Source organism: Oryzias melastigma, linkage group LG13 (assembly GCF_002922805.2).
Source record: "Oryzias melastigma strain HK-1 linkage group LG13, ASM292280v2, whole genome shotgun sequence".
In the NCBI taxonomy this organism is placed as follows: Eukaryota; Metazoa; Chordata; class Actinopteri; order Beloniformes; family Adrianichthyidae; genus Oryzias; species Oryzias melastigma.
Window position 1 is genome coordinate 3,006,380 of NC_050524.1, and position 26,265 is coordinate 3,032,644.

The 26,265-nt window shown below is 42.6% G+C and overlaps 1 protein-coding gene across 7 annotated transcripts in view; it reads left to right on the forward strand.

The window, feature by feature from the left end:
• The window catches only part of ryr1b (ryanodine receptor 1b (skeletal)), a 105,466-nt gene that overhangs the window by 39,360 nt on the left and 39,841 nt on the right, over nucleotides 1-26,265 (forward strand). For all 7 annotated transcript variants that reach the window (XM_036214666.1, XM_036214667.1, XM_036214668.1 and 4 more), the window contains 47 exons: nucleotides 620-753; nucleotides 848-1,089; nucleotides 2,504-2,696; nucleotides 2,802-3,018; nucleotides 3,098-3,202; nucleotides 4,665-4,768; nucleotides 4,858-4,941; nucleotides 5,013-5,172; nucleotides 5,555-5,702; nucleotides 5,798-6,003; nucleotides 6,267-6,441; nucleotides 6,522-6,730; nucleotides 6,821-7,167; nucleotides 7,259-7,394; nucleotides 7,515-7,675; nucleotides 7,766-7,928; nucleotides 8,005-8,091; nucleotides 9,052-9,278; nucleotides 10,683-11,127; nucleotides 11,206-11,754; nucleotides 11,831-12,031; nucleotides 13,608-13,719; nucleotides 14,306-14,455; nucleotides 14,537-14,810; nucleotides 15,128-15,245; nucleotides 15,327-15,459; nucleotides 17,000-17,094; nucleotides 17,177-17,312; nucleotides 17,379-17,562; nucleotides 18,664-18,775; nucleotides 19,403-19,523; nucleotides 19,605-19,774; nucleotides 19,849-20,069; nucleotides 20,163-20,253; nucleotides 21,148-21,288; nucleotides 21,443-21,606; nucleotides 21,709-21,787; nucleotides 21,865-21,954; nucleotides 22,020-22,160; nucleotides 23,193-23,270; nucleotides 23,338-23,413; nucleotides 23,490-23,613; nucleotides 23,692-23,807; nucleotides 23,885-23,952; nucleotides 25,231-25,352; nucleotides 25,562-25,611; nucleotides 26,201-26,261. In XM_036214666.1, coding sequence (XP_036070559.1) covers nucleotides 620-753; nucleotides 848-1,089; nucleotides 2,504-2,696; nucleotides 2,802-3,018; nucleotides 3,098-3,202; nucleotides 4,665-4,768; nucleotides 4,858-4,941; nucleotides 5,013-5,172; nucleotides 5,555-5,702; nucleotides 5,798-6,003; nucleotides 6,267-6,441; nucleotides 6,522-6,730; nucleotides 6,821-7,167; nucleotides 7,259-7,394; nucleotides 7,515-7,675; nucleotides 7,766-7,928; nucleotides 8,005-8,091; nucleotides 9,052-9,278; nucleotides 10,683-11,127; nucleotides 11,206-11,754; nucleotides 11,831-12,031; nucleotides 13,608-13,719; nucleotides 14,306-14,455; nucleotides 14,537-14,810; nucleotides 15,128-15,245; nucleotides 15,327-15,459; nucleotides 17,000-17,094; nucleotides 17,177-17,312; nucleotides 17,379-17,562; nucleotides 18,664-18,775; nucleotides 19,403-19,523; nucleotides 19,605-19,774; nucleotides 19,849-20,069; nucleotides 20,163-20,253; nucleotides 21,148-21,288; nucleotides 21,443-21,606; nucleotides 21,709-21,787; nucleotides 21,865-21,954; nucleotides 22,020-22,160; nucleotides 23,193-23,270; nucleotides 23,338-23,413; nucleotides 23,490-23,613; nucleotides 23,692-23,807; nucleotides 23,885-23,952; nucleotides 25,231-25,352; nucleotides 25,562-25,611; nucleotides 26,201-26,261 — 7,520 coding nt within the window. The remainder of the gene's footprint in view (nucleotides 1-619; nucleotides 754-847; nucleotides 1,090-2,503; nucleotides 2,697-2,801; nucleotides 3,019-3,097; nucleotides 3,203-4,664; nucleotides 4,769-4,857; nucleotides 4,942-5,012; nucleotides 5,173-5,554; nucleotides 5,703-5,797; nucleotides 6,004-6,266; nucleotides 6,442-6,521; nucleotides 6,731-6,820; nucleotides 7,168-7,258; nucleotides 7,395-7,514; nucleotides 7,676-7,765; nucleotides 7,929-8,004; nucleotides 8,092-9,051; nucleotides 9,279-10,682; nucleotides 11,128-11,205; nucleotides 11,755-11,830; nucleotides 12,032-13,607; nucleotides 13,720-14,305; nucleotides 14,456-14,536; nucleotides 14,811-15,127; nucleotides 15,246-15,326; nucleotides 15,460-16,999; nucleotides 17,095-17,176; nucleotides 17,313-17,378; nucleotides 17,563-18,663; nucleotides 18,776-19,402; nucleotides 19,524-19,604; nucleotides 19,775-19,848; nucleotides 20,070-20,162; nucleotides 20,254-21,147; nucleotides 21,289-21,442; nucleotides 21,607-21,708; nucleotides 21,788-21,864; nucleotides 21,955-22,019; nucleotides 22,161-23,192; nucleotides 23,271-23,337; nucleotides 23,414-23,489; nucleotides 23,614-23,691; nucleotides 23,808-23,884; nucleotides 23,953-25,230; nucleotides 25,353-25,561; nucleotides 25,612-26,200; nucleotides 26,262-26,265) is intronic.

Below are 26,265 nucleotides of genomic sequence, written 5' to 3' on the forward strand. Positions count from 1 at the left end.
GTAGAACTACTAAATTCCACGAACCACACATTTTTTTTCCTTAAAAAAAGGTCACATGTAAATTTGCGATTAATCACGAGTTAACTCTTGACAATGCGATTAATCGCAATTAACAATTTTAATCGCCTGACAGCTCTATTAGTTTTCAATTGAAATTAAAGCATAGATTTGTCCAGATTCAATGTTATTTCTTTCTCTTATAAGGTGATAAAATATATCAAACAAGGAAAATTAAAATAATCTTTTCCATAAATATTAAGAACATATAAACAAAAATACATACACATTTACATAAACAGTTGTCTACAGAACCCTCATTTACTTACACCTACATTAGATCCATTAACTACATAAGTTCTATGACATTATTTTTCTACATGTTATCTCTAATATTTGCCTAACATCTCCCTCCTAATAACACTTCTAAAGGCACCAATTGTTTTTGTGATCTTGAATTTCCTTGTCCAGTTTATTCCATATGTTTGGACCGTATACTGAACTAGATCTCTCCAACACGTTTGTTCTAAATCTTGGTTTTCTGAATATTATACCCTTTGGGCCGTTGGGGGAGGAGCTAAGTCTTTGTGTGGCTGATGTGTGACACTTTGTCCTCCTGTAGGTTCTGGATGTCTTGCGCTCTCTTTGTGTGTGTAACGGCGTCGCCGTGAGGTCCAACCAGAACCTCATCACTGAAAACCTGCTGCCGGGTCGAGACCTCCTGCTGCAGACAAACATAGTGAACTACGCCACCAGGTACCGGCTTCACATTAGCTTTCATTGTCACGAACCGTCGAGTGTCTGTTTCTTGCGGAGGACCGTGATGATGACGTTCCATCTTTATATTTAGTGTGAGGCCCAACGTCTTTCTGGGAACATGTGAGGGCTCCACCCAGTACAAGAAGTGGTACTACGAGATGATGGTGGACTACGTGGAGCCCTTCATGACCGCGCAGGCGACACACCTGCGGGTGGGCTGGGCTATGACCGAGGGCTACAGCCCCTACCCTGGAGGAGGTGAAGGCTGGGGAGGCAACGGCGTCGGGGACGACCTCTACTCCTATGGCTTCGACGGGCTGCATTTGTGGTCAGGTAGGACTTCTAAAAAAATCTCTACCTTCTGTTCCTCTAAAATACACAATGCTGCAGTTCTTCAAATGACCACTGGGGGCTGGTGTCAGAAGGAAGCAGAGCTGACGACTTGAGTCACAGGTCTTACTTTAGACTCGACTTAACTAAATGTAAATAGACAATATTCAATCAATTTTGTGTACTTAATGCTTGTTATTTTTTTAGTTTAAATATCTATTTTCTAAGGCTGTGAAGGTTAGCGCATTGACGCACACGATTAATAAATTATAAATAGTTAATATTTATTAACGCCCTCGTGCATTCTGCCTGCAGCGTAATAAAACTGTCAAAATAAACGTAAACTTTTTAAAATGTTATTAAATTAAAGAGATAGCAGGGTATTTATCTGTGGAAAAAGCGATTTTTTTATTTTAATAAATAAGGCGGAGAACGAACGTCAATCTGACGGCTGTAATGCAGCAGCAGCAGTGCGGCCGCAACAAACTGTAAAAACAGTTTGTTAAACATTTTTGGGGTTTCCACAGCAAAACGAATCACATTTTTCCTGATGGAATTTTTTGTTTTTTTCATGATTTCAAGTCTGGTGTTTGAAAACAAGATGGAAAAACGACAAAATAAAGGTTCTCTCCCACGATTCTCCAAGAAATGGAAAACTAATCTTTTCCAACTGTCTATTTTATAAGTGCACATTTTATTGTTAATTTTAATGCTGTATTATTTTTTATTTATTATCCTTTATTTAACCAGGAAGTCCCATTGAGATTAAGGAATCTCTTTTACAAGGGAGTCCTGGCCAAGAGGTGACAAAAAAAATTAAAAAAAGTCAATTTTAGTTAAAAATAAAAACATTTAATTTAACACAGTGGCAGATAAACAAATCTTTCTCTTGTGCTCTCAACTTGGATTTAAAATCATTTAACGGTAGAAGTTCTGTAAGTTTCCAGTCCTTTTGTAGCATGTTCCATGTGGTGGGGTCAGCAAATGCAAAAGCCCTTTTTCCAAAGTCAGTGGGGGCAAATGGAACTGTCAGCAATGAGCAGTCATTGGAACGCAGTCCATATGAGTCTATTGTTCTCAGGGTGATTAAAGTACAAATGTAAGAGGGTAGAAATCCAAGCATGGCCTTGTAGATAAAAGTGCACCAGTGGGTCAGCCTCCTGGTGGATAAAGAAGGCCATCCTACCCCGCGAATACAGCTATTATTTGTTTTTGTTTTTATTTTTACTATTTTATGTACAGCGACCTTGGTTTCCAAGAAAGGCGCTAAACAAATAACATTTATTATTATTATTATTATGAAAATATAGAAATAAATTCAAAAATAGGCAAAAACTGAGTTTTAGGCCCTTAAAGGGTTAAAAATAAATGTTTTATATAAATCCTCCTAAAGACGACAGTGATTTTCTCCCCTCAGGAACCGTGGCGCGGCAGGTGGCTTCTCCCAACGCTCACACTCTGGCTGCAGACGATGTGGTCAGCTGTTGTCTGGATCTGAGCGTGCCCAGTATCTCCTTCCGAATCAATGGCCATCCAGTTCAGGGCATGTTTGAAAACTTTAACGTGGACGGCCTCTTCTTTCCAGTCATCAGCTTCTCGTCTGGAGTCAAGTCAGTACACCGTGACAGCTACATTCTGTCTGACCTCATTTGTCCAACGCTCTTTGTCCGTTCGGTTGATGGAAATCAGGTCTGACTTTGTCTCCGTCTCCTCAGAGCTCGCTTCCTGCTTGGAGGTCGCCATGGAGAGTTCAAGTTCATGCCCCCACCAGGCTACGCTCCGTGCTACGAGGCCGTGCTGCCGAGAGAGAGGATGCGCATCGAGCCCATCAAAGAGTACAAGCATGACTTTGAGGGAGTGCGCAACCTCCTGGGTCCCACCCTGTCCCTCACTCACACCTCCTTCACCCCCTGCCCCGTAGACACCGTTCAGGTCGAGGCCGAGGGTCCAATACCGATTCTTTTTTTTACTTTCAGTTTCTCTGGTTTGTTGACTTTCTTTCTCTGTGTAGATTGTGCTGCCGCCTCATTTGGAACGTATTCGAGAAAAACTGGCGGAGAACATTCATGAACTGTGGGCCATCACCCGGATTGAGCAGGGATGGACCTACGGCCAGGTGAGTGCTGCGACAGCTCATTTTTCTAAAAACAGCATCTGGGATCATTTAACCGTCATGATCATGCTCTAAAGCTTCTGACCACTAATCAGATCTTTTCACTAATTCTCAGTAAAGAGAGAATCATTCTGGAACAAATACAGCTCTCATATAAAGCAGAAGATCTGGTGTTTATGTCACATGTGTCAAAGTCAATCCGGGCCTCCAGATTATTTTATTTTATTGTTATTAATGGCCCGATGTTGTCTTCTCTCATTTGTAACTCTAACAAAATATTTTTTTATAGAGAGTAAAATATTTAAAGTTATTTTAGGTTTAAGTTAAATTAATTCTGGAATAATATTCCTGACTTTTTATTATTCAAAATTATGTTAAAAAGTTACAGTTTTGAAGTTATGAAAATTGGAATTCTGCTAGCTTTTTGCACTATTTTGGTATTTTGTCAGATATTTTTAGACTTTTTTGAAGTTTTGCTATTTTTTTCAGCTACATGCTAGCCGTTTTGGCTAATCTAAGATTTTTTTGTTTTCGTTTTTTAGACTAATTTGGCATTTAGCTAATATTTTAGCTGGTTATCAGCTTCAGCTTTTTCAGCTATTAATTTCAGAATCTTCAGCGACCAAATTCAGCTTACAACACTCACACCAGCATTATCACTGGTAATGCTAAATATCTAGTTCATAATTATGTTAAAAAGTTACAGTTTTAAAAACTTTTTAAAAAGTAGTTTTAGAGTGTTCCATAAATGTTTATCCTGTTCAGCCCGTGACTGAAGGTGTGTTTTACATTTTGGTCCTTTGTGCGATTGAGTTTGACTTCCCTGGTATATGTGGTAATGAAAAATGTGACGGGTTATGATTTACACATTAGTCTGAGCATTTTCAAGCATCCCGTTTTCATCTGCTCCTGATTTGAATTAAGAAAAACTCAGAAATGCAGTTTTAATTGTAAAATATTTGCCTATTTCTACTATGATAAACATGCTATAAAAACATGTTTAAAACACAAAATAGACATTTTTCATGGAACCAGGTCTATAAAGGGATACTTGTGATGTCAACTAGAGGACACACCGTAGTTTAACATGTTCGGGGTCAAATTGTTTTCAATGCTTCTAGGGTTGACATCATTTTTGCCTTTTCTTTTATTAGTTTGTTTTTCAGAATAAAATTGTTGAACAACATAACATAATTCATGTCTGATTTTCATCTATCTGTTAAGACTTTTGTCATTGCCATGTTTCTGTTCTGTTTCTTCTTTTCTTTCACAATTACTTCGGAGGACCAACAAAAATATGCAGGTCTAAAAATGTCCTAGATGTTACTCTTTGTTAGCTTCTTATTTTGAGTTTGACTTTTAGGATCAAGTCTCAGACAATAAATGGTTGTTCTGCAATAATACATGCAGCACCTTAAATAGTTTGATTAAATCTTCATCTTACATTCTTTACCTTCTCTTGCAGTTAAGAGATGACAACAAAAAACTGCATCCTTGTTTGGTGGATTTCCAAAGTTTGCCTGAACCAGAAAGAAACTACAACCTGCAGATGTCTGGAGAAACTCTCAAGTGAGTTCACTGGATGAGTTTGGGTTTTTCACAAGTTCTCCAGGAATCCACATGTGCCGGTCTGAGCTACGGGGTTGTTGTGTCCACAGGACTCTGCTGGCTTTGGGTTGCCATGTTGGTATGGGAGATGAAAAGGCCGAGGAGAATCTCAAGAAGATCAAGCTGCCCAAAACGTACGCGGAGAAAAAAAACTTCTCGAGGATGCAGAAACGTTTTTTGTTCATGCAAGCTTGTTGTCCTCCAGATACGTGATGACCAACGGTTACAAGCCGGCCCCCCTCGACCTCAGCCACGTCAAACTGACACCAAACCAGAATCAGCTGGTGGAAAAATTGGCTGAAAATGGGCATAACGTTTGGGCGAGGGACCGAGTTCGACAAGGATGGACCTACAGCATCGTGCAGGTGGTTATGCTTTCAATCACACATATTCAAATGATTTATTCTCAGACCAGAGCTTTGTCAAAATCCCACTCCAACTTTATGTTTTTCTGCTTTAAATCATTCTCAGAGCTCTTTAAATTATGATTATGTTGTTTTTAGCTGAAATCAAAAAGGCATTTTTTTCTGCAGAGCAGCAGGAGCTCCTTTGGGTTGCAGGTGGGACTCTTGGCACAAAAGTTAGCCTAGCTGATTTCCCAGCAAGCCTTTGTTTACAGTCTTTCCCACTAGCAACAAGCACCCAACATTAGCGCAAGTGTTTAAGTCGGGTGGCGAGCTCTACGCACAAGAGGGTGAGGTGCCCTTTAAACTCACTAAATCCAAAATCCCGGCTGTCTTCTGTCAGGACATTGTGAATAAGCGGAACCCTCGTCTTGTTCCCTACAACCTTCTGGACGAGAGAACCAAGAAGACCAACCGCGACAGCGTCAACAACGCGGTCCGCACCCTCATCGGCTACGGCTACAACATCGAGCCTCCAGATCAGGAGGGCAGTAAGTCCACCTCAACAGATTCTACAGACTTTATGCTAAAACAAGGACACTTACTTCTTTGTGCCATTCTTATCGTGGAATCTCCTTCACTGCAGCTGGCCATGGCCTCGAGAACATCCGCGGGGACAAAGTACGAATCTTCAGGGCAGAGAAGTCGTACGCGGTGACCCAAGGAAAGTGGTACTTTGAGTTTGAGGCGGTGACGACCGGAGAGATGAGGGTGGGCTGGGCGCGCCCCAGCGTCCGGTCCGACACTGAGCTGGGAGCAGATGAACTGGCCTACGTCTTCAACGGCAATAAGGTTAGTGCAGGTTGGAGTTCTGTTTGTGTATGATGGGTGAACAGTCCTAATGAGTACTCTATTTAAACCAGGCTGGGTTAGAACTGGAGCCAAAGCATTTGGTAACCACCAGGTGTCCTTTTTTCAAATGGAAAATGACTTCAGAGCAGAAATATACATACTTATGCTTTGGCCTTAACCATAAAATGATTTTTTTTTATCTTTAATTGGTTCCTCCAAGTTTGAACAAGAGACAAGAGTGTGAAAATGTTCATGTCTTTCAGGCTCAGAGGTGGCATATTGGAAACGAGCCGTTTGGACGCCAGTGGCTGTCCGGGGATGTGGTCGGTTGCATGATTGATCTGACGGAGATGAACATCATGTTCACGCTCAACGGAGAGATGCTGATGAGTGACTCGGGCTCTGAGATGGCCTTCAAAGATATTGAAGTTGGTGAAGGTAGGAGCCGGTTGTCTCCTCTGTAAAAACCTCAAAAACGGTCTTGTTAAGGTGTGTTTTTGTTTGGGTTCATCCGTCAGGTTTCATCCCAGTGTGTGCCCTGGGCCTGTCTCAGGTCGGAAGAATCAATCTGGGTCAGAACGTCAGCAGTCTCCGTTATTTTGCCATCTGTGGGCTGCAGGAGGGATTTGAACCTTTTGCGATCAACATGAAGCGAGACATCACCATGTGGTTCAGTAAAAGCTTACCTCAGTTTGTTCCTGTCCCCACGGACCACAATCATATCGAGGTTAAACTCAACGCTTCATGTCCTAAAATTCAATCTCAGATTTACGGTAAACTAAAGTACGGATTTTTCTCTGATCATGTGACCTCCCAGGTGTCCCGTGTGGATGGGACGGTGGATAGCGCCCCCTGTCTGAAGCTGACTCATAAAACCTTTGGCTCGCAGAACGCCAACACCGACATGATGTTCCTCAGACTCAGCATGCCCGTCCAGTTCCACGAGACCTTCAAGATCCCAGCCGGCACCACGCCGCTCACGCGCACGCTCACCATCCCTGAGGAGGAGGTGGTGGTGGTGGAGCCCGACTCCGAGTTTGAAGTCCTGAAGAAATCTGCCAGCCGTAAGGAGCAGGAGGAGGACAAGAAGGAGCCATCTGTGCCCAAGGAGGTCTCCGTGGAGAACGAGAAGGACACGGCTTCAGAGAAGGGGAAGAAAAAAGGGTTAGCTTGGCTCCAGACCAGTCACTGCGCTTGTCCTTGTTTTTCTGTCAGAATCCTCTCAAGCCACTAAATCCATAAACATTTCCAACAGATTTTTCTCCAAGGCCAAGAAAGCCGCCATGACACCTCTTGCCCCCCCACCTGCCCCTCCAACGGTCCCTCGTTTGGTGGAAGATGTGGTTCCTGATGACAGAGATGACCCTGAGATCATCATGGACACCACCACCGTAAGGGAAACCTGTTGGACGCCGTCGCTCGTCGACCCTGAAATGATCCCGTCATTTTCCTGTTTGTTCTCTGGCCTTCATTCAGAATTACTCTGTGGTTTTTCTTCCTTTTCTTTTTAGTATTACTACTCTGTGAGGATTTTTGCTGGGCAGGAGCCGTCTGCCGTGTGGGTCGGTTGGGTCACGCCCGACTTTCACCAGTACGATCAAGGCTTTGACCTCTCCAAGGTGCGAAACGTGACGGTAACTGTGGGAGACGACAGAGGAAACATCCACGACAGGTCGGTACCTTCAGGGTTCACCCAGAGCCGCAGGAGGTTAAACGTGGACGATCCCACGACGATAATAATGCGTCTGCTGGCTCTTTACAGCATGAAGCACAGCAACTGCTACATGGTTTGGGGAGGAGACCTGGTCAGCAACCAGCAGACTCGTTTCAGCCAGGAGGACATGGTGGTCGGCTGTCTGGTTGACCTGGCAACGGGCCTCATGACCTTTACAGCCAACGGGAAAGAGATCAACACTTTCTACCAGGTAGGGAGAAGACAGATGATTGGTTGTAGTGATTGCTGGTGAAGACTCGTGTTAACTTGAAGCTGCTCGTTTTCAGGTGGAGCCCAACACCAAGCTGTTCCCCGCAGTCTTCATTCAGCCCACCAACCAGAACATGGCTCAGCTGGAGCTGGGAAAACTCAAGGTCTGATTTTTATTCTTTCAAATCCAGTTTGACCTTAAGGGTCAAAATCTTAAGCCACAAATGTCTTTATGGATGGCCAAACATTTTACATTTTTCTACAGGAATCCTGTAACACATATACACCTCGTAAGGGTGAAGCAGGTGACATGCAGGTGTATTATACACATTTTTCATTTTTAGACCCACAAATCCTGTGGGCTGGACAGAGAGCCTGTTAGCGCTTTTCTGTGATAAGGATTAGAAAGTCTTGATTTGTAACTCATACACGTTATTTTGTGCATAACTTTCTGTAGTTGCAATTGTGTATTCACATTCACAAATATTATAAATTCAAAAAAATGCAATAAACACATGCAGAACTTAAAATTACAACAGCTTACAATTAATCACATGCTCAAATCTTTTAAAAGTACGCAGCAATCTCCTGATACACATCTAGAATGCTGCGTCATCAGAGCTTTCTTATCAGCCATCTTGAACTTATGTGGTGGAAACTTGTTAGAAAAAAGGAAAAAATAAATTTTTGTCAAGCGTTTTCAAGGTAAATGAAAAGAGATTCACGCTGGAAAGACGCACAGAGAGTCTGATGATTCTCTGCTTGTTAGGAGGGCATCATCCTTTATACAGAAACACAAACAAACTCTAATCAGGAACTTAAGATAGTGATGTAAGGTTTCATATCTAAAAATGCACAAGATGTTCTAACGAAAGAAAATGTTCTCACATCATGATTGAATGCTCTGGCAAGAAACAAACATCTTAACTGTGTACAAAGGTCGCTCATTTAATGTCATGGATGAAAACGAAGGAGGAAACATTTTTTAGATTTTTTCCGTTTTCCAAAGCTCATTCGTTTGGGAACCAAAGAGTTTCTTCCTTTTCCTGTACTTCACTCATCCATCAGATTCATCTGACTGTGTTTGTGACCCTGACTCTCCCTCCCTCTGCCTCTCGTATCAGAACATCATGCCCATCTCGGCGGCCATGTTCCGCAGCGAACGTAAGAACCCCGTCCCTCAGTGCCCCCCCAGGCTGGACGTCCAGATGCTCACTCCGGTCATCTGGAGCCGCATGCCCAACCACTTCCTCAACCCGGAGGTGGGCAAGATCAGTGAACGCCTGGGCTGGATGGTGGAGTGTACAGAGCCGCTCATCATGATGGCACTCCACATCCCCGAGGAGAACAGGTCAGATATGCAAACTCTACTTTCTTACTGCTACTCCTGAGCACTCAAAAGTCTGCAGATGGAGAGCTAACTATGAAATCCTACCTTTTGTTACATCAACATTTTTGAAGTTATTCTGGCAAATTCTCAATAAATATACTAAGTGATATGTAAGGGTAATGCGCATTCTTTAGCGCGAGTATAGCTCATTGTGTTCACACTGTACGAGCAGGAGAGGTTTCTTCTTCTTCTACTGTTTACTACGCCACCTACTGCTGGAAGAGTCTTGGTGTGAAGTGTCAAAGTGGTGTAAATCTGGTAAATCTCTCTCCAGACTTTTTCTTCTACAGCTCTGTTCTGATATATGAAAGACGGATACAAACTTCAAATAATCATTTTTCCTCTATGATCACTTCTCAAACGGTTCCTAAGACCCTTATTGGTTAAAGTTCAGCTGGTTTAGCTTTTAATGTACGATCGATGGCGACGCATTTTGTGTGAACGTTCCTAAAAATGTACGTAGCAAAATCACTTTACAGTTTTAAGCGCCCTATATAAATTGTTTACGTGCATTATGTAGACCTTTCATTAGAAGTGGTCGTTTAAACGGCGGTGGGAACATAGTGGGACATCAAAGACTTGAGACTTGGAGCTCGAGTTTCATGGACAGACTTTGTTTTTTTCTACTTTTACCTCCAAAACATTTCTGTCAGAAGCAGAAAAAGTGTTTCCCTAACCACCAAATGCCTGTTTTTGTCTCCTCAGTAAATGTTTTAAAGGATTATCACGATTTAACAAAAAAAAACACTAATTTTGACTATGAGGAAATACGCGCGAGTGTTTAGATTTGGCGTTGCATTTACGGCGGGGCCTTTTCTTTGTGGCCAGTAGTGGCGTCTCTGTGACAAACGTAAATCATCAAATGTCTTCAAATATATTCATCGTAGATACTCTACGTCTTCATGATCGTGTAATAAGTAACAGATGAGCATTTTCAGGTTTTTATGTTTGGACAACTTTCCTTCAAATTTCCAATTTTTGCTCGATTTCCAGCCTTAAAAGGCGATGTTTGTAAACAAGAGTGGAGCTGTGCTACGTCTTTGACCCTTCCTACGAGAAACAAAAGCTTGAAAAATGTTCCTAGTTATATATTGAAAAGAATTTGATCTGCAGTGGAGGAATACAGATCGTATTTTCACCTCTATTGACGTCAAAGTGGTAAAACTTTAGACTATAATAACTTTTATTATCTCTGGTTTGGGATTTTTAACCTCAACTGAAACTTTTGGTTCAAACAAACTTTTTAAAGCATAAATAACTTCGACTAGTACCTAATTTTCAGTGGGATATACGCCTCAACCACCAAACATCTCTAACTTTACATAAAGTTGATCTTTTTATGATTGGCTGAACTTTCTTCCACAGATGCATCGACATCCTGGAGCTGTCGGAGCGTCAGGATCTCATGAAGTTCCACTACCACACTCTGATGCTCTACTGCGCCGTGTGCGCTCTGGGGAACAACCGCGTGGCCCACGCCCTGTGCAGCCACGTGGACGAGTCCCAGCTTTTCTACGCCATCGAGAACACCTACCTACCCGGACCGCTCCGCAGCGGCTACTACGACCTGCTCATCAGCATTCATCTGGAGTCGGCCAAGCGGGCGCGGCTGGGCACCAACAGGGAGTTCATTGTGCCCATGACTGAGGAGACCCTCAGTATCAAGCTCTATCCCGACACGAAGAAGTCCCACTCTCTTCCGGGCGTCGGCCTCACCACCTGCTTACGGCCAAAGCTGCATTTCTCATCCATCAATTTTGTTGGGACAGATCCTGATTTGTACACCTTGAGTCCAATATTTCCACTTCAGGTAAAAAACAACATTAAATCAAGTTTGAGTGGAAAAAATACTTTTTTGCTTCATGGTTCGGCTGTTTTTGATCCACAGGAGCTGAAAACCAGAGCTATCAGCATGCTGACGGAGGCTGTGATGGACGGAAGCCAGGCCATGAGGGATCCTGTAGGGGGCAGCGTTGAGTTCCACTTTGTCCCCATCTTGAAGCTCATCAGCACACTGTTGATGATTGGTATTTTCAACGACGAAGACACCATGCACATCCTCAAGATGATTGATCCCAACGTCTTCAGTGGAAAGGAGGAGGAGGAGGAAGGAGAGAAAGCTGAGGAGGAGGAAGCCGCCAAAGAGGGTGAGGCACAGGTGGAGGAGGAGGAGGAGGAGCTCGAGGATGAGGGTGTCAGTGAGGAGGACGAAGAAGAGCTGAAAGACACAGAGAAGGAAGAGCAGGAAGGGAAAGAGGCGAAGGAGGAAGTGGAAGAAGGGGAGAAGGAGAAAGCGGAAGAGCCAAAGGAGGGAAAAGTGGATGGTGAAAAAGCAGAGGAAGAGAAGGAGGCAGTGGAGGAGGAAGCAAAGGAGGAGGAGGAGGCTCCAGAGGAGGGACTGCTCCAGATGAAGCTTCCGGAGTCCGTCAAGCTGCAGGTCATTTTAACTAAACTGATTTACAATCAGCGTCTCTGGACGAAGCGCTGTAACTCCTGCGGCTTCTCTCCTGCAGATGTGCACGCTCCTGCAGTACTTCTGCGACTGCGAGCTCCGCCACCGCGTGGAAACCATCGTGGCGTATTCGGACAACTTTGTCCAGGGCGTTCAGAGCAACCAGCGCGTGCGCTACAACCTGCTGATGAGGGCCTTCACCATGTCTGCCGCCGAGACCGCCCGCAGGACTCGCGAGTTCCGCTCGCCGCCGCATGACCAGGTACCAGCTGATGGCGAGACTCTGAGCACCGCTTCTGTCAGCGGGTCAACTTAACCCTTTATCACCAGAGTGGGTTCATCGTTTCAACTATTTAACGTCTACCCCAGTGCATGCCGCAGACAAACACCAAACACAAACAGCAATTTCGATTAGCTTTGTTTGGTTTGTTTACTGATTCTGAAGGAAGTTTTATTTTGGAAAACTGCTGGACTCTGTCCACCACATCCGTCTATGACAGCGAGCTGCAACCTTACAAACCTAAAGAGCCATTTGGGTTGATTTTTCACAGGAGCCACAAGATCTTACCTCACCCTTTACATCATGGGTCAAAGTCAAGGCCCGGGGGCCGGATCCGGCCCTCCAGATCTTTTTTATGGATTGTTATTAATAGTAATAAAATATAATTTTGACAAAATATATTTTTATGGAGAGTAAAATATTGAAAGTTATTTAAAGTTTAAGTTGGAATAATATTCCTGCCTTTTTATTATTCATAATGATGTAAAAAATTATGGTTTTAAATTTTTAAAAAATGGCATTCTGCTAGCTTTTTGGATTATTTTGACATTTACTAAGATTCTTTTGTCCATTTTGAAGTTTTGCTAATATTTCAGCTACATGCTAGCTGTTTTGGCTAATTTATGTTTTCTGGTTTTGTTTTTTTAGGCTGTTTGGGAGTTTAGAAAATATTTCAGCTACATAATAGCTATTTCGACTAATTTTGGTTCTTTTTGGATGTTGTGAAGTTTAGCTAATATTTGGACTACATGCTAGATGTTTTTGGCTAATTTGGGCTTTTTTTATGTTTTTTAGGCTGTTTTAGACTTTAAATTATCAGCTACATCCTAGCTGTTTTGGCTAATATAACGTTTTTATTTTTTTGTTCTCGAGTTTTGCTAATACTTCAGCTACATGCTAATTGTTTTGGGTAATTTATGCTTTTTTATTTTTTTATTTGTCCATTTTGGAGTTTAGCTAATATTTCAGCTATCTGCCAATTGTTTTGGCTAACCTAAGTTTTTTTTATAGTTTTTTTTCGGCTAATAGCTGGCTATCAGCTATAGTGTTTTCAGCTATCAGCCCTCAGCGTTTTTAACTATCAGCTTCAGCGTTTTGAGCTATCAATTTCAGCATCTTCAGCTATCAGCATTAGCATTTTCAGCGGCCACATTCAGCTTACAGCATTACGAGCATTATCACAGTTAATGCTATATATCTAGTTCATAAATATGTTATAAAGTTATGGTTTTAAAGTTTTAAAAATTTAGTTTTAGTGAGTTCAATAAATGTTTATCCTGTTCTGCAATATTTTTATTACTGGCTGTAATTGTTTGTGTTTTCACTTTGTGAAGCACTTTTTGACTTTTATCAGGTGCTATAGAAATAAATATTTACTTAGAATCTTTCTGAATGGTGTTAACTGTGAAAAAAACAGTTGAAAAGCTACGGTAGTTCAAAGAGCAGGTGTAATTTCTTTGGCAACAGTTTTGGTGTTAAAAGGTTAAAAGGAAAACCTGCACAGCAGAAACACGACTGACCACATTTCCTGATGTTCTTCTCATTTTTTTCTTTGCAGGTTCTGTTGCTGACCAACTTCAAAAACTGTCCAGAGGAAGAGGACTGTCCTGTTCCCGAGGAGATTCGGGACACTTTGACGGGTTTCCATAACGACATCCTGCTTCACTGCGGTGAGGAAATCGTTCTTTTGCCTTCTCTGCTTTGCTACTTTACATATCAAAAACCAGGTCATGAAAAATCAGGACACTATTTGGAAATTGAAAATACAATTCCAGGTCCTTGAAAAGTTTGTGTAAAACATTGTGAGTGTGGTTAACTTTGTCAATGTTTTTCTAACCTGCTAGAAATTTTTCTGAATGTCGCAATTTTTTTTTCTAAATTAGCCGTAAAATCAAAGGTTGGAAATCTGTTATAAAAAAAATTCATGAAGCCACTTTTTTGGGTCGTGTTTTGATCTTTTCCTGTGCCACAATACCACAACTTTATATTATAATGCCTTAAAATGGGGCTTTTCTCTGCAAATAGAAGGTTTGTTTAAATGAGATTAATTAGATTACTTAATTACTGGCCGTGATTAATTAATCGCATGACAACACTAGTATCAATATGTTTCTTGGTTTCATTTTGTGGCTCTGACTACAACAGTCTGACTGAAATTTTTATTTTCAGTTTTAGAAATTCAGTGAAAGTTTATGGAAAACTGTTGCTGAAAAGTGTGCGAACCCTGAAAACACATTTGATGAGTTCTGTGTTTAGGCATACATATTGAAGAGGAGGTAGAGGAGGAGGAGGTGGACACCTCCCTGCGAGGAAGACTTCTCAGCCTGGTGGACAAAGTGAAGAACTTACGCAAGAAGAAGGAGGAGGAGGAGGAGAAGCCAGAAGTGGAAGAAGAACCAAAACTCAGTAAGATTCTCTTGTTGGGAACCACACAGCAGCTGCCTTCTGATGTGAAAAAGCTTCTTTGGTGGCTCCTTCCTCCTCCAGGCACTCTGCAGGAGCTCATCTCCCACACCATGATCCACTGGGCCCAGGAGTCCTTCATCCAGAACCCCGAGCTGGTCCGGCTGATGTTCAGCCTGCTCCACAGACAGTACGACGGCCTGGGCGAGCTGATCCGCGCCCTGCCCAAAGCCTACGCCATCAACGCCGTGTCCGTCCAGGACACCATGGACCTGCTGGAGTGTTTGGGTCAGATCCGCTCGCTGCTCATCGTGCAGATGGGTCCAGAGGAGGAGCGGCTCATGATCCAGAGCATCGGGTCAGTCTGTCAACCACTGCTCACAAAAAGGATGTTTTACTAGAATTATAGCTAGATGTTACCATGATAATAGTTTGCTTTTTATGAAAAACAATTTAAAATTAAATATGTAACAGGATTGAAGTTCTAATAATTGGTTTAATTTGTTTTTTTTTTCGTGAATGACAATGGTATGAGTGGGATAATGCCCTTCTAGGTGTGCATTATCAAACGTGAATGGACTTTATGGAAACAACATGGAAAAAAAACCAACTCGTAAATAATTGATCACATTAACGAGATATTTTACTCCCCTAATAATAACTGTATTTGTTTAGGAATATCATGAACAACAAAGTGTTTTACCAGCACCCCAACTTGATGAGAGCTCTGGGTATGCATGAAACCGTCATGGAGGTGATGGTCAACGTGTTAGGAGGAGGAGGAGACTCAAAGGTCACTTTCAGACTTTCTCTTTGGTCGTCACGGACAAATCGTTGGGTTTCAGGCATCAAAGTTCTTCCTGTTTCTCTCCAGGTGATCCGATTCCCCCAAATGGTGACCAACTGCTGCCGCTTCCTGTGTTACTTCTGCCGGATCAGCCGACAGAACCAGCGCGCCATGTTTGACCATCTGAGCTACCTGCTGCAGAACAGCGGCATCGGTTTGGGTGAGTAGACGGGCTTTACCCTCACAGGAGGTCATTGACGTTTTAGGAAATCACTCCACAGTTCAAATGTTACACTGCAAAACAGACCCTTAGAAACATTCTGAGAGATTTTCTTTAAATAAATTAAAAAAATCTGCCAATGGGGTAAGAAAAACGGTCTTACCAGGAATTCATTTTCAAACGTTGGGAACCAAGGGCCTAAAACTCTGTTTTTGTCAACTTTTAAATTAACCTCTATAATTTCAATTTGAAAGACTCCCTGCTGCTTATTTGGTATCATTTTAATCAGTATAACCTCTCCTATGTGACTCTACCTTTATTTTGTTATATTCTAACATTAGACATAAAATCATGAAAAAACTGGAAATCCCTTCTAGAAAAAAGGGATTAATTTTGCTGTGGAAACCCCAAAATGTTTAACAAACGATTCTTACAACATAGAAGGAAAGTTTTAGGTGTAATTTCAAAAAAACAACATTTTTGAAAAAAAAGCAAAACAATCCTGATTTCTTTAGGCTACATATATAAAGTTTCTGTTTATAAAGGAATATCACAGATATCTTTACATCATTTGCACACAAAATGTAAATTATATTATTTTTGTTTTATATTGTGTGGTCTTTTCTTCATGGTGTACTTTTGTGTCTCTCCTTCCATCAAGGAAGTCCAACATTGTATATTGCTTTTTTTTACTAATGCTTTTATGTCATATACATTTCTGCATAGCTACTTCCTGCATCCTAAGAATAATATTCCCTCAGGTAGAAAACAGTGTGAATTGAATTAAACATTGATACAGGAATTCTTTTTAATTCTTTTTTAGTTTTCTTTAGATTCACATTTATATTTTGTTGAAATTTTAATGAACAACCTCTTTTACTACTGCTCCATTTCAATATACTGCTTTTTAACCTATTGTTTCATTAATTGTAATCTGTTTGGCTTTCTTGCTAAGCTACTTTTGATTGTTTTCATTCACTTTTATATTAAAATAATACATTAATTTGCTTAAGAAAAGTTTGAAAGTCCAATGAAAGTTGAACATTTGCTAAAAATGTTTGGATTACCACTAAAAACAACATAATTTTATATTATTTCTAATATAAAACATTGAATTAGGCTGACTAAAATACACATTTACAAAACTGACCTAAACCGGGAATTCCATGGTGTCAGGAACTGTATTATACCATGAATGTATATGTATGTGAGAAATAAAAATTTGAATTAGGTGGTGTAGACAACAGAGCAGATGACCTGACAACCAGACACTTATAGAGGCTGAGGACAATTGACTCAAATGAAGACATCTGTGGATCATAATTAACCCGAAACTGGTGGAACTGATGAAGCGCAACTCAGAACACGATCCAAACCAAAAACTAAGCCACAGAACGCTTACACAGGGAGCCACAGTTACGCAACAGTTTCTCTGCTGTTTGTGAGATAAGGACAGGTGTGTCAGACTCACCTGCTGGTTCATACTGTGGTTTGACAGCATGAAATGACTGACCTGCCTGCGTTTGCTCTCTCCGCTCAGGTATGAGTGGCTCCACCCCTCTGGACGTGGCTGCAGCCTCCTGCATCGATAACAACGAGCTGGCGTTGGCTCTACAGGAGCAGGACCTGGAAATGGTTTGAAAATAAAGCACAAGAGTAACAAAACTACCAGAACTCATTCAGGAACCCACATGAACTCCTTCTGTCTGTGATGCAGGTGGTGACGTACCTGGCTGGCTGCGGGCTGCAGATGTGTCCAATGCTCTTGTCTAAAGGATATCCTGACATTGGCTGGAACCCCTGTGGAGGAGAGAGATATCTGGACTTCCTTCGCTTTGCTGTCTTTGTCAACGGTCAGCCAGCACCACCATGATTCCCACATTTGAATTTTGAGCCCTTCTCACTTTCACTGCTTTCAGGAGAGAGCGTGGAGGAGAACGCCAACGTGGTGGTGCGGCTGCTCATCCGTCGCCCCGAGTGCTTCGGCCCGGCCCTGAGAGGAGAGGGCGGCAATGGCCTCCTGGCAGCTATGGAGGAGGCCATCAAGATCTCCGAGGACCCAGCAAGAGACGGTCCAACGGTTAAAAAAGACAGACGGTTCATGTGTGTGTTCAGAGGCTCTTCCATCGTACTGTTCTGCTTGATTTGGTTCTGTAGAGCAGGAGTGTTAAACTCAATCGCACAAGAGGACCTAAATCCAAAACACAGCTTACGAACAGGATCAACATTTTTTGAACACTTTAAAACTAAATCTTTAAAACTTTAAAACCAGAACTTTATAACATAATTATGAACTAGATATATGGCATTACCTGCAATAATGCTGTGAATGCTGTGAGCTGAATTTGGCCACTGATTATGCTGAGAGTGATAGCTAAAAACACTGAAGCTGGTAGCTAGTTAAAATAGTAGCTAAATGCCAAATTAGCCTAAAAAACAAAAAAAGGCTAAATTGTCCAAAATAGCTAGCATGTAGCTGAAATATTAGCTAAACCACAAAATAACCTAAAAAAATCTTAGTAATCCCAAAGTAGTCCAGAGAGTTATCATAAAGCCAATTTTTAAACATTTATAACTGTAAGTTTTTAACATAATTATGAATAATAAAAAGGCAGGAGGGCTGCACGGTGGCGCAGTGGTTAGCGCTCTTGCCTCACAGCGAGAAGGCCCCGGTTCGACTCCCGGCTGGGACCTTTCTGTGTGGAGTTTGCATGTTCTCCCCGTGCATGCGTGGGTTTTCACCGGGGACTCCGGCTTCCTCCCACCGTCCAAAAACATGCTTCATAGGTTAATTGGTGACTCTAAATTGCCCCTAGGTGTGAATGTGAGAGTGAATGGGTGTGTGATTGAGGCCCTGCGACAGACTGGAGACCTGTCCAGGGTGTACCCCGCCTTCGCCCTTCAGCAGCCGGGATAGGCTCCGGCACCCCGCGACCCCGAAAGGGAGGAAGCGGTCAAGAAAATGGATGGATGGAAAAAGGCAGGAATATTATTCCAAAATAAATCAACTTAAACCTTAAATAACTTTCAATATTTTACTCTCCATAAAAATATATTTTGTCAAAATTATACAGGTTAGAAATGAGCGCAAGATAACGTTGGGCTATTAATAACAATAAATTAGAATTACCTGGAGGGCCGGATTCGGCCCCCGAGCCTTGACTTTGACACATGTGCTGTAAAGGTTTCTCGTTCATCGTTTAGGTTTGGTGGAGAGGAACAGCATGAAGAGAACCGCGTGCACCTGGGAAACGCCATCATGTCCTTCTACTCGGCTCTCATTGATCTGCTCGGTCGCTGCGCTCCAGAGATGCATGTAAGGAAACTGCTTCAACGTGAAAACACTCCAGAGATTTCTTTATTAAAAACTCTCACTTCCTTATTGGTGCTGGTTTGAAACCAAAGTTTCTAGGTCATAGTTTCTGATGTCCAATCCTTTCATTTACCTCTGCATGTAGAAGTCAAAATGAAATCAAATGAACTTTAAAGTCCTGGAAGAAAAGTAATGTCCAAAATACAGTCATTCTTTATTGATGGTTTTCTTTTATTTTCAATTAAAACATTGCTCTAGATTAGAAGATGTCATTTGATCAACATGGAACCATCCAATTATGAGAGGCTAAACGGCTTAAGTGGGCGTGTCCCTACCAACAAACGCCTGTTTGACCTTTTAAAGAATAAAACGGGGTTAATGATGTCATGTGGTGAACCGGATGAACATGTGAATCGGCTTAAGCCAAATGGTCACATGATCGTCAACTCTGTCAGGTCTATGGATTGTATTCATTTTTAAGTCTGGAATAAAGTTAATTTTATGTTGTATAAGTTGACGATAATGTCGTCTGCTTGTTTTGTAAAGACATTTATCTGCTTTTGTACTAGCTTTTAAAACTTCTGCTTTGTAAATCAGATCATAACGCCCTATAATTGTCTAAATTTACAGCTAATCCAAGCAGGAAAAGGTGAAGCTCTCCGTATCAGAGCCATCCTGAGGTCCCTGGTGCCCATAGAGGACCTGGTTGGAGTCATCAGCCTGCCTGTGCAGATTCCCGCCTACGGCAAAGGTAACACCAACCTGAATCTCTGGTCATTTACTGATGCATTTTGGGAGAATCAGTGGGTTACGTTGTCTGCTCAAACCACAGATGGTCAGATCATTGAGCCAAAGATGTCTGCCAGCTTTGTGCCGGACCACAAGGCCTCCATGGTGCTGTTCCTGGACAGAGTGTACGGCATCGACAATCAGGACTTCTTGCTCCACGTGCTGGAAGTCGGCTTCCTGCCCGACATGAGAGCTGCTGCTTCTCTGGATACCGTGAGATGACACAAACCAGCCGTTTCTCAGAAAGTGCACGTTCACGAACTCTTCATCTGTTTTTGTGGTTTCAGGTAGCATTCAGCACCACTGAGATGGCCTTGGCGCTCAACCGCTACCTCTGCTCAGCTGTGCTGCCTCTCCTCACCAAGTGCGCCCCCCTGTTTGCGGGAACGGACCACCGAGCCATCATGATCGACTCCATGCTTCACACTATTTACCGCCTGTCCCGCGGCCGCGCCCTGACCAAGGCGCAGAGGGACGTCATTGAAGAGTGCCTCATGTCGCTCTGCAAGTCCGTGTCACCAATGACCCGATGTCTTGCAGTTTATCTTTATTGCATCAGACGAAACACAAATAAGACAGACATTTCTTAAAATGTCTGCAGGTACCTGAGACCCTCCATGCTGCAGCACCTGCTCAGACGGCTGGTGTTTGATGTTCCCATTCTCAATGAATATGCAAAGATGCCCCTGAAGGTCAGTCTGCTCTCTCACTGCTCACTTTACGTGCTTTTATAGGCTTAGTTTACTCTATGGAACAAAAAATGGAACTGTCAAGGTTTAACTCTAATCCAACTCAGTTCTCAGTGTCAATCAGGAAGGTATCAGTTGGGTTGGTGCCAAGTTGGTACCGGTACCGACTGGTGTTGCATAAAAAGGCGGGTTTTAGTTTCTCTTTTCAGGGCTTTGTTTTGAACACGTCAATAACTGTTAATTTTAATTCTAGCTGGTGGCTTTACCTTTCCAGCGATTGTGGGCGGGCTCTTATGGAAATGGGTGTGGCTGTTAGGGTGGGCGGAGCTTCACTCAAAAGGCCAACAGTGAAGAGGGCAAAACTTTGTACCTCACAACAAAAGTTTTGCAACCTGTGTACAACACATTCATCAACTGCCTGTTGATCAATGTGTTGGTTACCTCTCTGTAACTTTCGCTGTGTCCCAATTCCCTCACTTCTCTTTACTGAGTCCACTATTTTTTGGGGGTGTCTACAATTCCAAAATCCAGTTCCCTAGAAATTTCTCTAAAAAATAACAAGCTAAAATGTCTGTTAGTAATTAATTACAATTAATGTAATAATTTGACACCCTTAGTTTGAGAAATTTGTCATTTAAAAAGATATATAATTTTTACATCATCCAAGTTTCCTTCATCAAAACACAATGGATTAAAGAATATTATTTGGAAAACGTTTATGTTTATTTTGCTTTTATTTCAGTAAATGTGTGACGTCATAGTTAGCGTTTTAAAAAAAAGTTGTTATCATGTGACGGAATTGAATGAAAGTAAAGAACACCTGTTAGTTCTGCTCTATAGTAGTGAGGGACTTCGGACAGTCTTTAGAATACAAATATTTCCCATCATGCCTTTCAGCTGCTAACTAATCACTACGAGCGCTGTTGGAAGTACTACTGTCTGCCAAACGGATGGGCCAACTTCGGTGTGACCTCCGAGGAGGAGCTGCATCTTTCCCGGAAACTCTTCTGGGGAATCTTTGAGTCGCTGGCGCACAAGGTGAGAGCGTAAAGTTGCTTTATTTTTGTAACGTTTTTTACTTGAATTCTGCCCTGCTTCTTCTCTACTTCTTGTGTAGGTGATCTTGAATTAAAGGATGCCAAGGACTTAAAAAAAATGTAACTTTCTTCTTTGTTTTTGCTCCAAACGTCAGAAATTTGATGCAGAACTTTTCAAAATCGCCATGCCCTGCCTGTGCGCCATCGCCGGAGCCATTCCTCCTGACTATGTGGACGCCAGCTACTCCTCTCACACTGAGAAGAAAGCCTCGGTGGACGCCGAGGGCAACTTTGATCCCAAACCAGTGGAGACCACCAAGTGAGTACAGAGGAAGCCTCTGGCGCTCAGCGAGCCGCAGGGCCAACTGTCTGTGCTCAGAATGCTCAAAAGGAAAGTGGTTTCATGGTTTTTCTCTCCCAGCACCATCATCCCAGAGAGGCTGGACGCTTTCATCAACAAATACGCAGAACACACTCATGATAGATGGGCTTTTGAAAAGGTCCGACTCCAAATATGTTAATAATTAGGTTTTAAGCTTCCTTTGAAACCCTCTGAATTTTTAAACCACACTTTCAGATCCAGAACAACTGGACCTACGGAGAGGTGTTAGACGAGAACGCCAAGACTCACCCCATGCTTCGGCCGTACAAGACCTTCTCTGAGAAGGTGAGGACGTGGGATGACCCGAGCTGCTTCCTGAACGCCGTTGGTAACTTTCATCTGCTTTTTAGGACAAGGAGATCTATCGCTGGCCCATTAAAGAGTCCATCAAAGCCATGCTGGCCTGGGAGTGGACCCTGGAGAAAGCTAGAGAAGGGGAAGGAGAGGTGGAGAAGAAGGCCACCTCACAGAAGATGTCCCAAACCGCTCAGGTACTGAAGGAGAAAGGCGGGAAATGGTCAGTTTGATGGAAATACTGGAACTTTACCAGGAACTGCAGAAGATGAAAATTATATTTATGAGGTTATTTATATTTTCCAGTTTGCAATGAGAAATCATTCAACAATATAAACGTCTCTATAACATTAAGTTATCAATAAAATGAACATTTTTACTCAGATTTGTCATCATAACGGGGCAACAAGTTCACTGTACCACACACACACTTACGGATATAAACCCACACATGTAAAGCCTTTCATCCTGTCACACATACTGTACTATTAGTGCAAAGGTGAGCTGGTGAAAAAAAAAAATCTGAATTTTTGACTTATTTTTAGAGGGCCTTTTTTTTCCATTTTACAAAAGTCAAGTTTACAAAGTCAAAGAAATCCAAGCAGGAACATAAAAAATAAATGCAAAAGCAGAAAAGGAAGAACAAAGACAGGAAGACCAGCATGAAGAAAGACTGGAAATCAGACAAAAGCTGTGAGAAAGTCAAACTAAACTCAACACACAGTTAAAACACATTAACATAAAACATTTTACCTAATTTAAGCTCTGAAAAAGTCACTGTTTCAATAAGACACAATATTGCAGACGTTTACAAACTCAAAGAAAAGTTCAGTTTATGTTTTGTCTTTAGTAATAAATTTCTGTTTAGCAATATTTTCTTCGAAAGAGATATTTGCATGTAGAAAATAAAAAGAAAATAATTCTCATGAACCCTGGAGAGTAATGTGTTTAGAAAAAAAAGAGAAACACAAACTCCTAAATATTTTACCCAACCAGATAGAAAAGCTCGAGCTTTTATTGGTGTTGTAAAAAAAAGGATAAAATCACCAAACCTCAACCGTAACAAAGATAAACATCTCCATTACCTTGCTCAGCAAGGACTCACCTGTCGATCGAAACACCACCCCCCCAATTCCTGCAAACTTTGAATTCAAATCTTAAAATAAACAAACAAGTAAAAAGTCCAGCTGTCGTCCATTCTGCAGTGTTCTGGATTTTGTCTTCTCCAGGCGACCTATGACCCCAGTCATGGCTACAACCCTCAGCCAATAGACATCACGGGGATGGCCCTGTCCAGAGAGCTGCAGGTACGCTCGCTCCTGCTGTGTTTGTGTGGAGGATCCAACACATTCACTGATGCTGTTCTCCGTTCAGTCTATGGCAGAGCAGCTGGCAGAGAACTATCACAACACCTGGGGCCGGAAGAAGAAGCTGGAGCTGCAGGCCAAAGGTGAGACCTCGTCAGCACGTGTCTGCAGGTGATGGTTGAAGACCTGCTGATTCTGAGAGTCTTCTGCTTCTGGAAGGGGGGGGCACTCATCCCCTGCTGGTGCCATATGACACCCTGACGGCTAAGGAGAAGGCCAGAGACAGGGAGAAGGCCCAGGACCTGCTGAAGTTCCTGCAGCTCAACGGATACGCCGTGACCAGGTGAAGCTGTCTTAGCCTCCCTTTGTGCTGAATCTTCTTTTCTGCATGTGGCTGTAGATTCTCCTCCTTCCCCCTCAGGGGTCTGAAGGACATGGAGCAGGACATCTCCTCCATCGAGAAGCGGTTCGCCTACGGATTCCTCCAGAAGCTTCTCAAGTGGATGGACATCGCTCAGGAGTTTATCGCTCATCTCGGTACCGTGACTCGGCTTCCATCCTGTAGACGTTCCTCTGAGCTCCTCATTAACGACTGACGACTTTTGTGGTTCCAGAGGCTGTGGTCAGCAGCGGTCGCGTGGAGAAGTCCCCACACGAACAGGAAATCAAATTCTTTGCCAAGGTGAGCTTCTGTACGCTCTGGTGAGGTTGGGTGTTGTTGAGGAGGCATCAGCTCCTCCAGATGAGCTTCTGTAATCTTCCTTCTGGGAAAGAATTGACTGTATATGATAACTGGACTGGTGTTCCAAACAGGAAGTCTCTGCTGGCTCCAATTAATGAAATTAATAATTTGTTTGTTGATCTGTTTAATCATCAAAGCCAATGGTAGATATTTCTTCAATCTAAGAAATCTAGGAAACTATTTTTGTGTCATTAAAGTCCTCCTATGACCATTTAAAAAAAAAAAAAAACTTTCCCAGTAGTGTTTTAATTATGATTATGACATTTTTTACCAAAATTCCACAACCTAAATGTCTTAAAAAAACATTTTTCATGTTAATCTGAGGCCTTTTGTTTCCAAAATCTCCCCTATTGGACGTGGCTTATAGAGCTCCGCCCTCGATCCCCCCCTATCTGATTATGTTAGCTCTTTGTCTCGCTAGCGTAAATCTTCACCACTGTTACATAAAAATGTGGGACTTTAACGCAAACTTCAACATCATCTGGACAAAAACAAGGTGTAGGACGTGAACTTTCTCCCTCAAATGTTGCTTTGGATCACCTAACATGTATTTAGCATATGTACCATTTTCCTGTGCTTCAGTGGAGCAAAGGAATTGCAGGCTCGATAGCCGTTACCATAACTACGCATCACACTGGATATCAAATAGTCGGCTTCTTGTGAAAATAATTTCAATCTAAAAAATAACAACTTATGTCATATTTAAATCTTTTTTAAGGGACCGTGGTATTAGCAGGATTTTGCTCTTCGTGTCCTCCACTGCATGTTGGATGGTTCAACCATTAATTTCTGATAATGGACACCTTGTTGAGCATTATCGCTTACATAAACTGGCCAATCAGACACCTCAATAAAAGTAGGAGGAGCCTGCTGGCCCCCACGTGTAACATTAAAAACGCTTGATTGATAGATTACATGGTAGGGGTGTGGCCTTCTATCAAACTTACTCCTGATTGGCCAGTGGTTACCATAGAAACATTGACTCGGACCAATCACTATTTACTGACGTCAGGTTCCAACATCATGAAAAATTGCCAATTGAATTGACTTCATTTGGTTGGAGCCGGAATTAAACCATTTTCCATGGATGACATCACACTCACTCGGTCCAGTTCTCATATACATTCAGCAGTAGAATCTCCAGAACACCACGGTTTGGTTTTTGCTGTGAGGACCCACGCTGGTCCCTCAGGAAGCTAAAGTCCTCTGTGTGTGTAGATCCTCCTGCCGCTGGTGAACCAGTACTTCAAGAACCACTGCTTGTACTTCCTGTCCACCCCCGCCAAAGTCCTGGGAAGTGGAGGCCACTCCTCCAATAAGGAGAAGGAGATGATTGCCAGGTAGGATGCGGACGCTCCATCAGACTGACGTCTTCTCCAGGACAGTGCTGCTTGTGACGGCCTCTGTCCTCTTCTTCTGCCATCACCCGACATCTCCCCTCCGATGTGCCGTTTCCGTCCCCCCCCTGACATTCTTTTTGCTTTTTGTGTTTCCCCCTCACCGTGATCCTTCCTTCTTCCCGTTTCCGTTCTCTCTCCTCCAACCTCAGTATCTTCTGTAAGTTGGCTGCCTTGGTGAGGCACAGGGTTTCTCTTTTTGGTAAGGAACCTGCATGGTGGCGTTCTGCTGTGTCACCATCGTAGTTTCTCTGTGTCGCTTTTTAATCTTAATTGCCCCCCCCCTCCCAAACATACTAATAAGCAATAACAGACTGCCCCCTGCTGTCATTCTCCCACTCACCGTGCTGGTTGGTCAGAAGCTGCTGCTTGGCTTTGCTGTTTTCTGCCTTGATTTGCTTTCCAGGCTTCAGCACTCAGAGCATGACGGTGGCGTTGTCAGGACTCCACGCCGCTCTGCAGCTCTGCGCTGCCATGTTTCCATCCTGGCTCTTGTTAGGCAGCAGATGCTTTGTCCTCATTCCTCATGCTTTTTCTAGTCAGTTTCCTTATTTAGAGCAGTTTTTGGGCTCATTTAGGTGAAAACTTTAAATCAAAGCTGTCACACTGGGAAGGAAAACATTTTCAGAAATGATGAACTTTGTGGATTTTGAGAGTTTTTGCAGATGTTTCCATCGTGTTGTTCAGCTCTGTGACCTGCAGTGCCTTTTTATCAAAGCGCTTATTTTACTTTTACAACAAAGTCTAGTTTTTCTAATTCTGGTAACACTACATGTGCTGTGCCGTTTCAGGGACGGATGCAGGCGCCGTGGTCAACTGTCTGCACATCCTGTCACGCTCGCTGGACGCCAGGTGA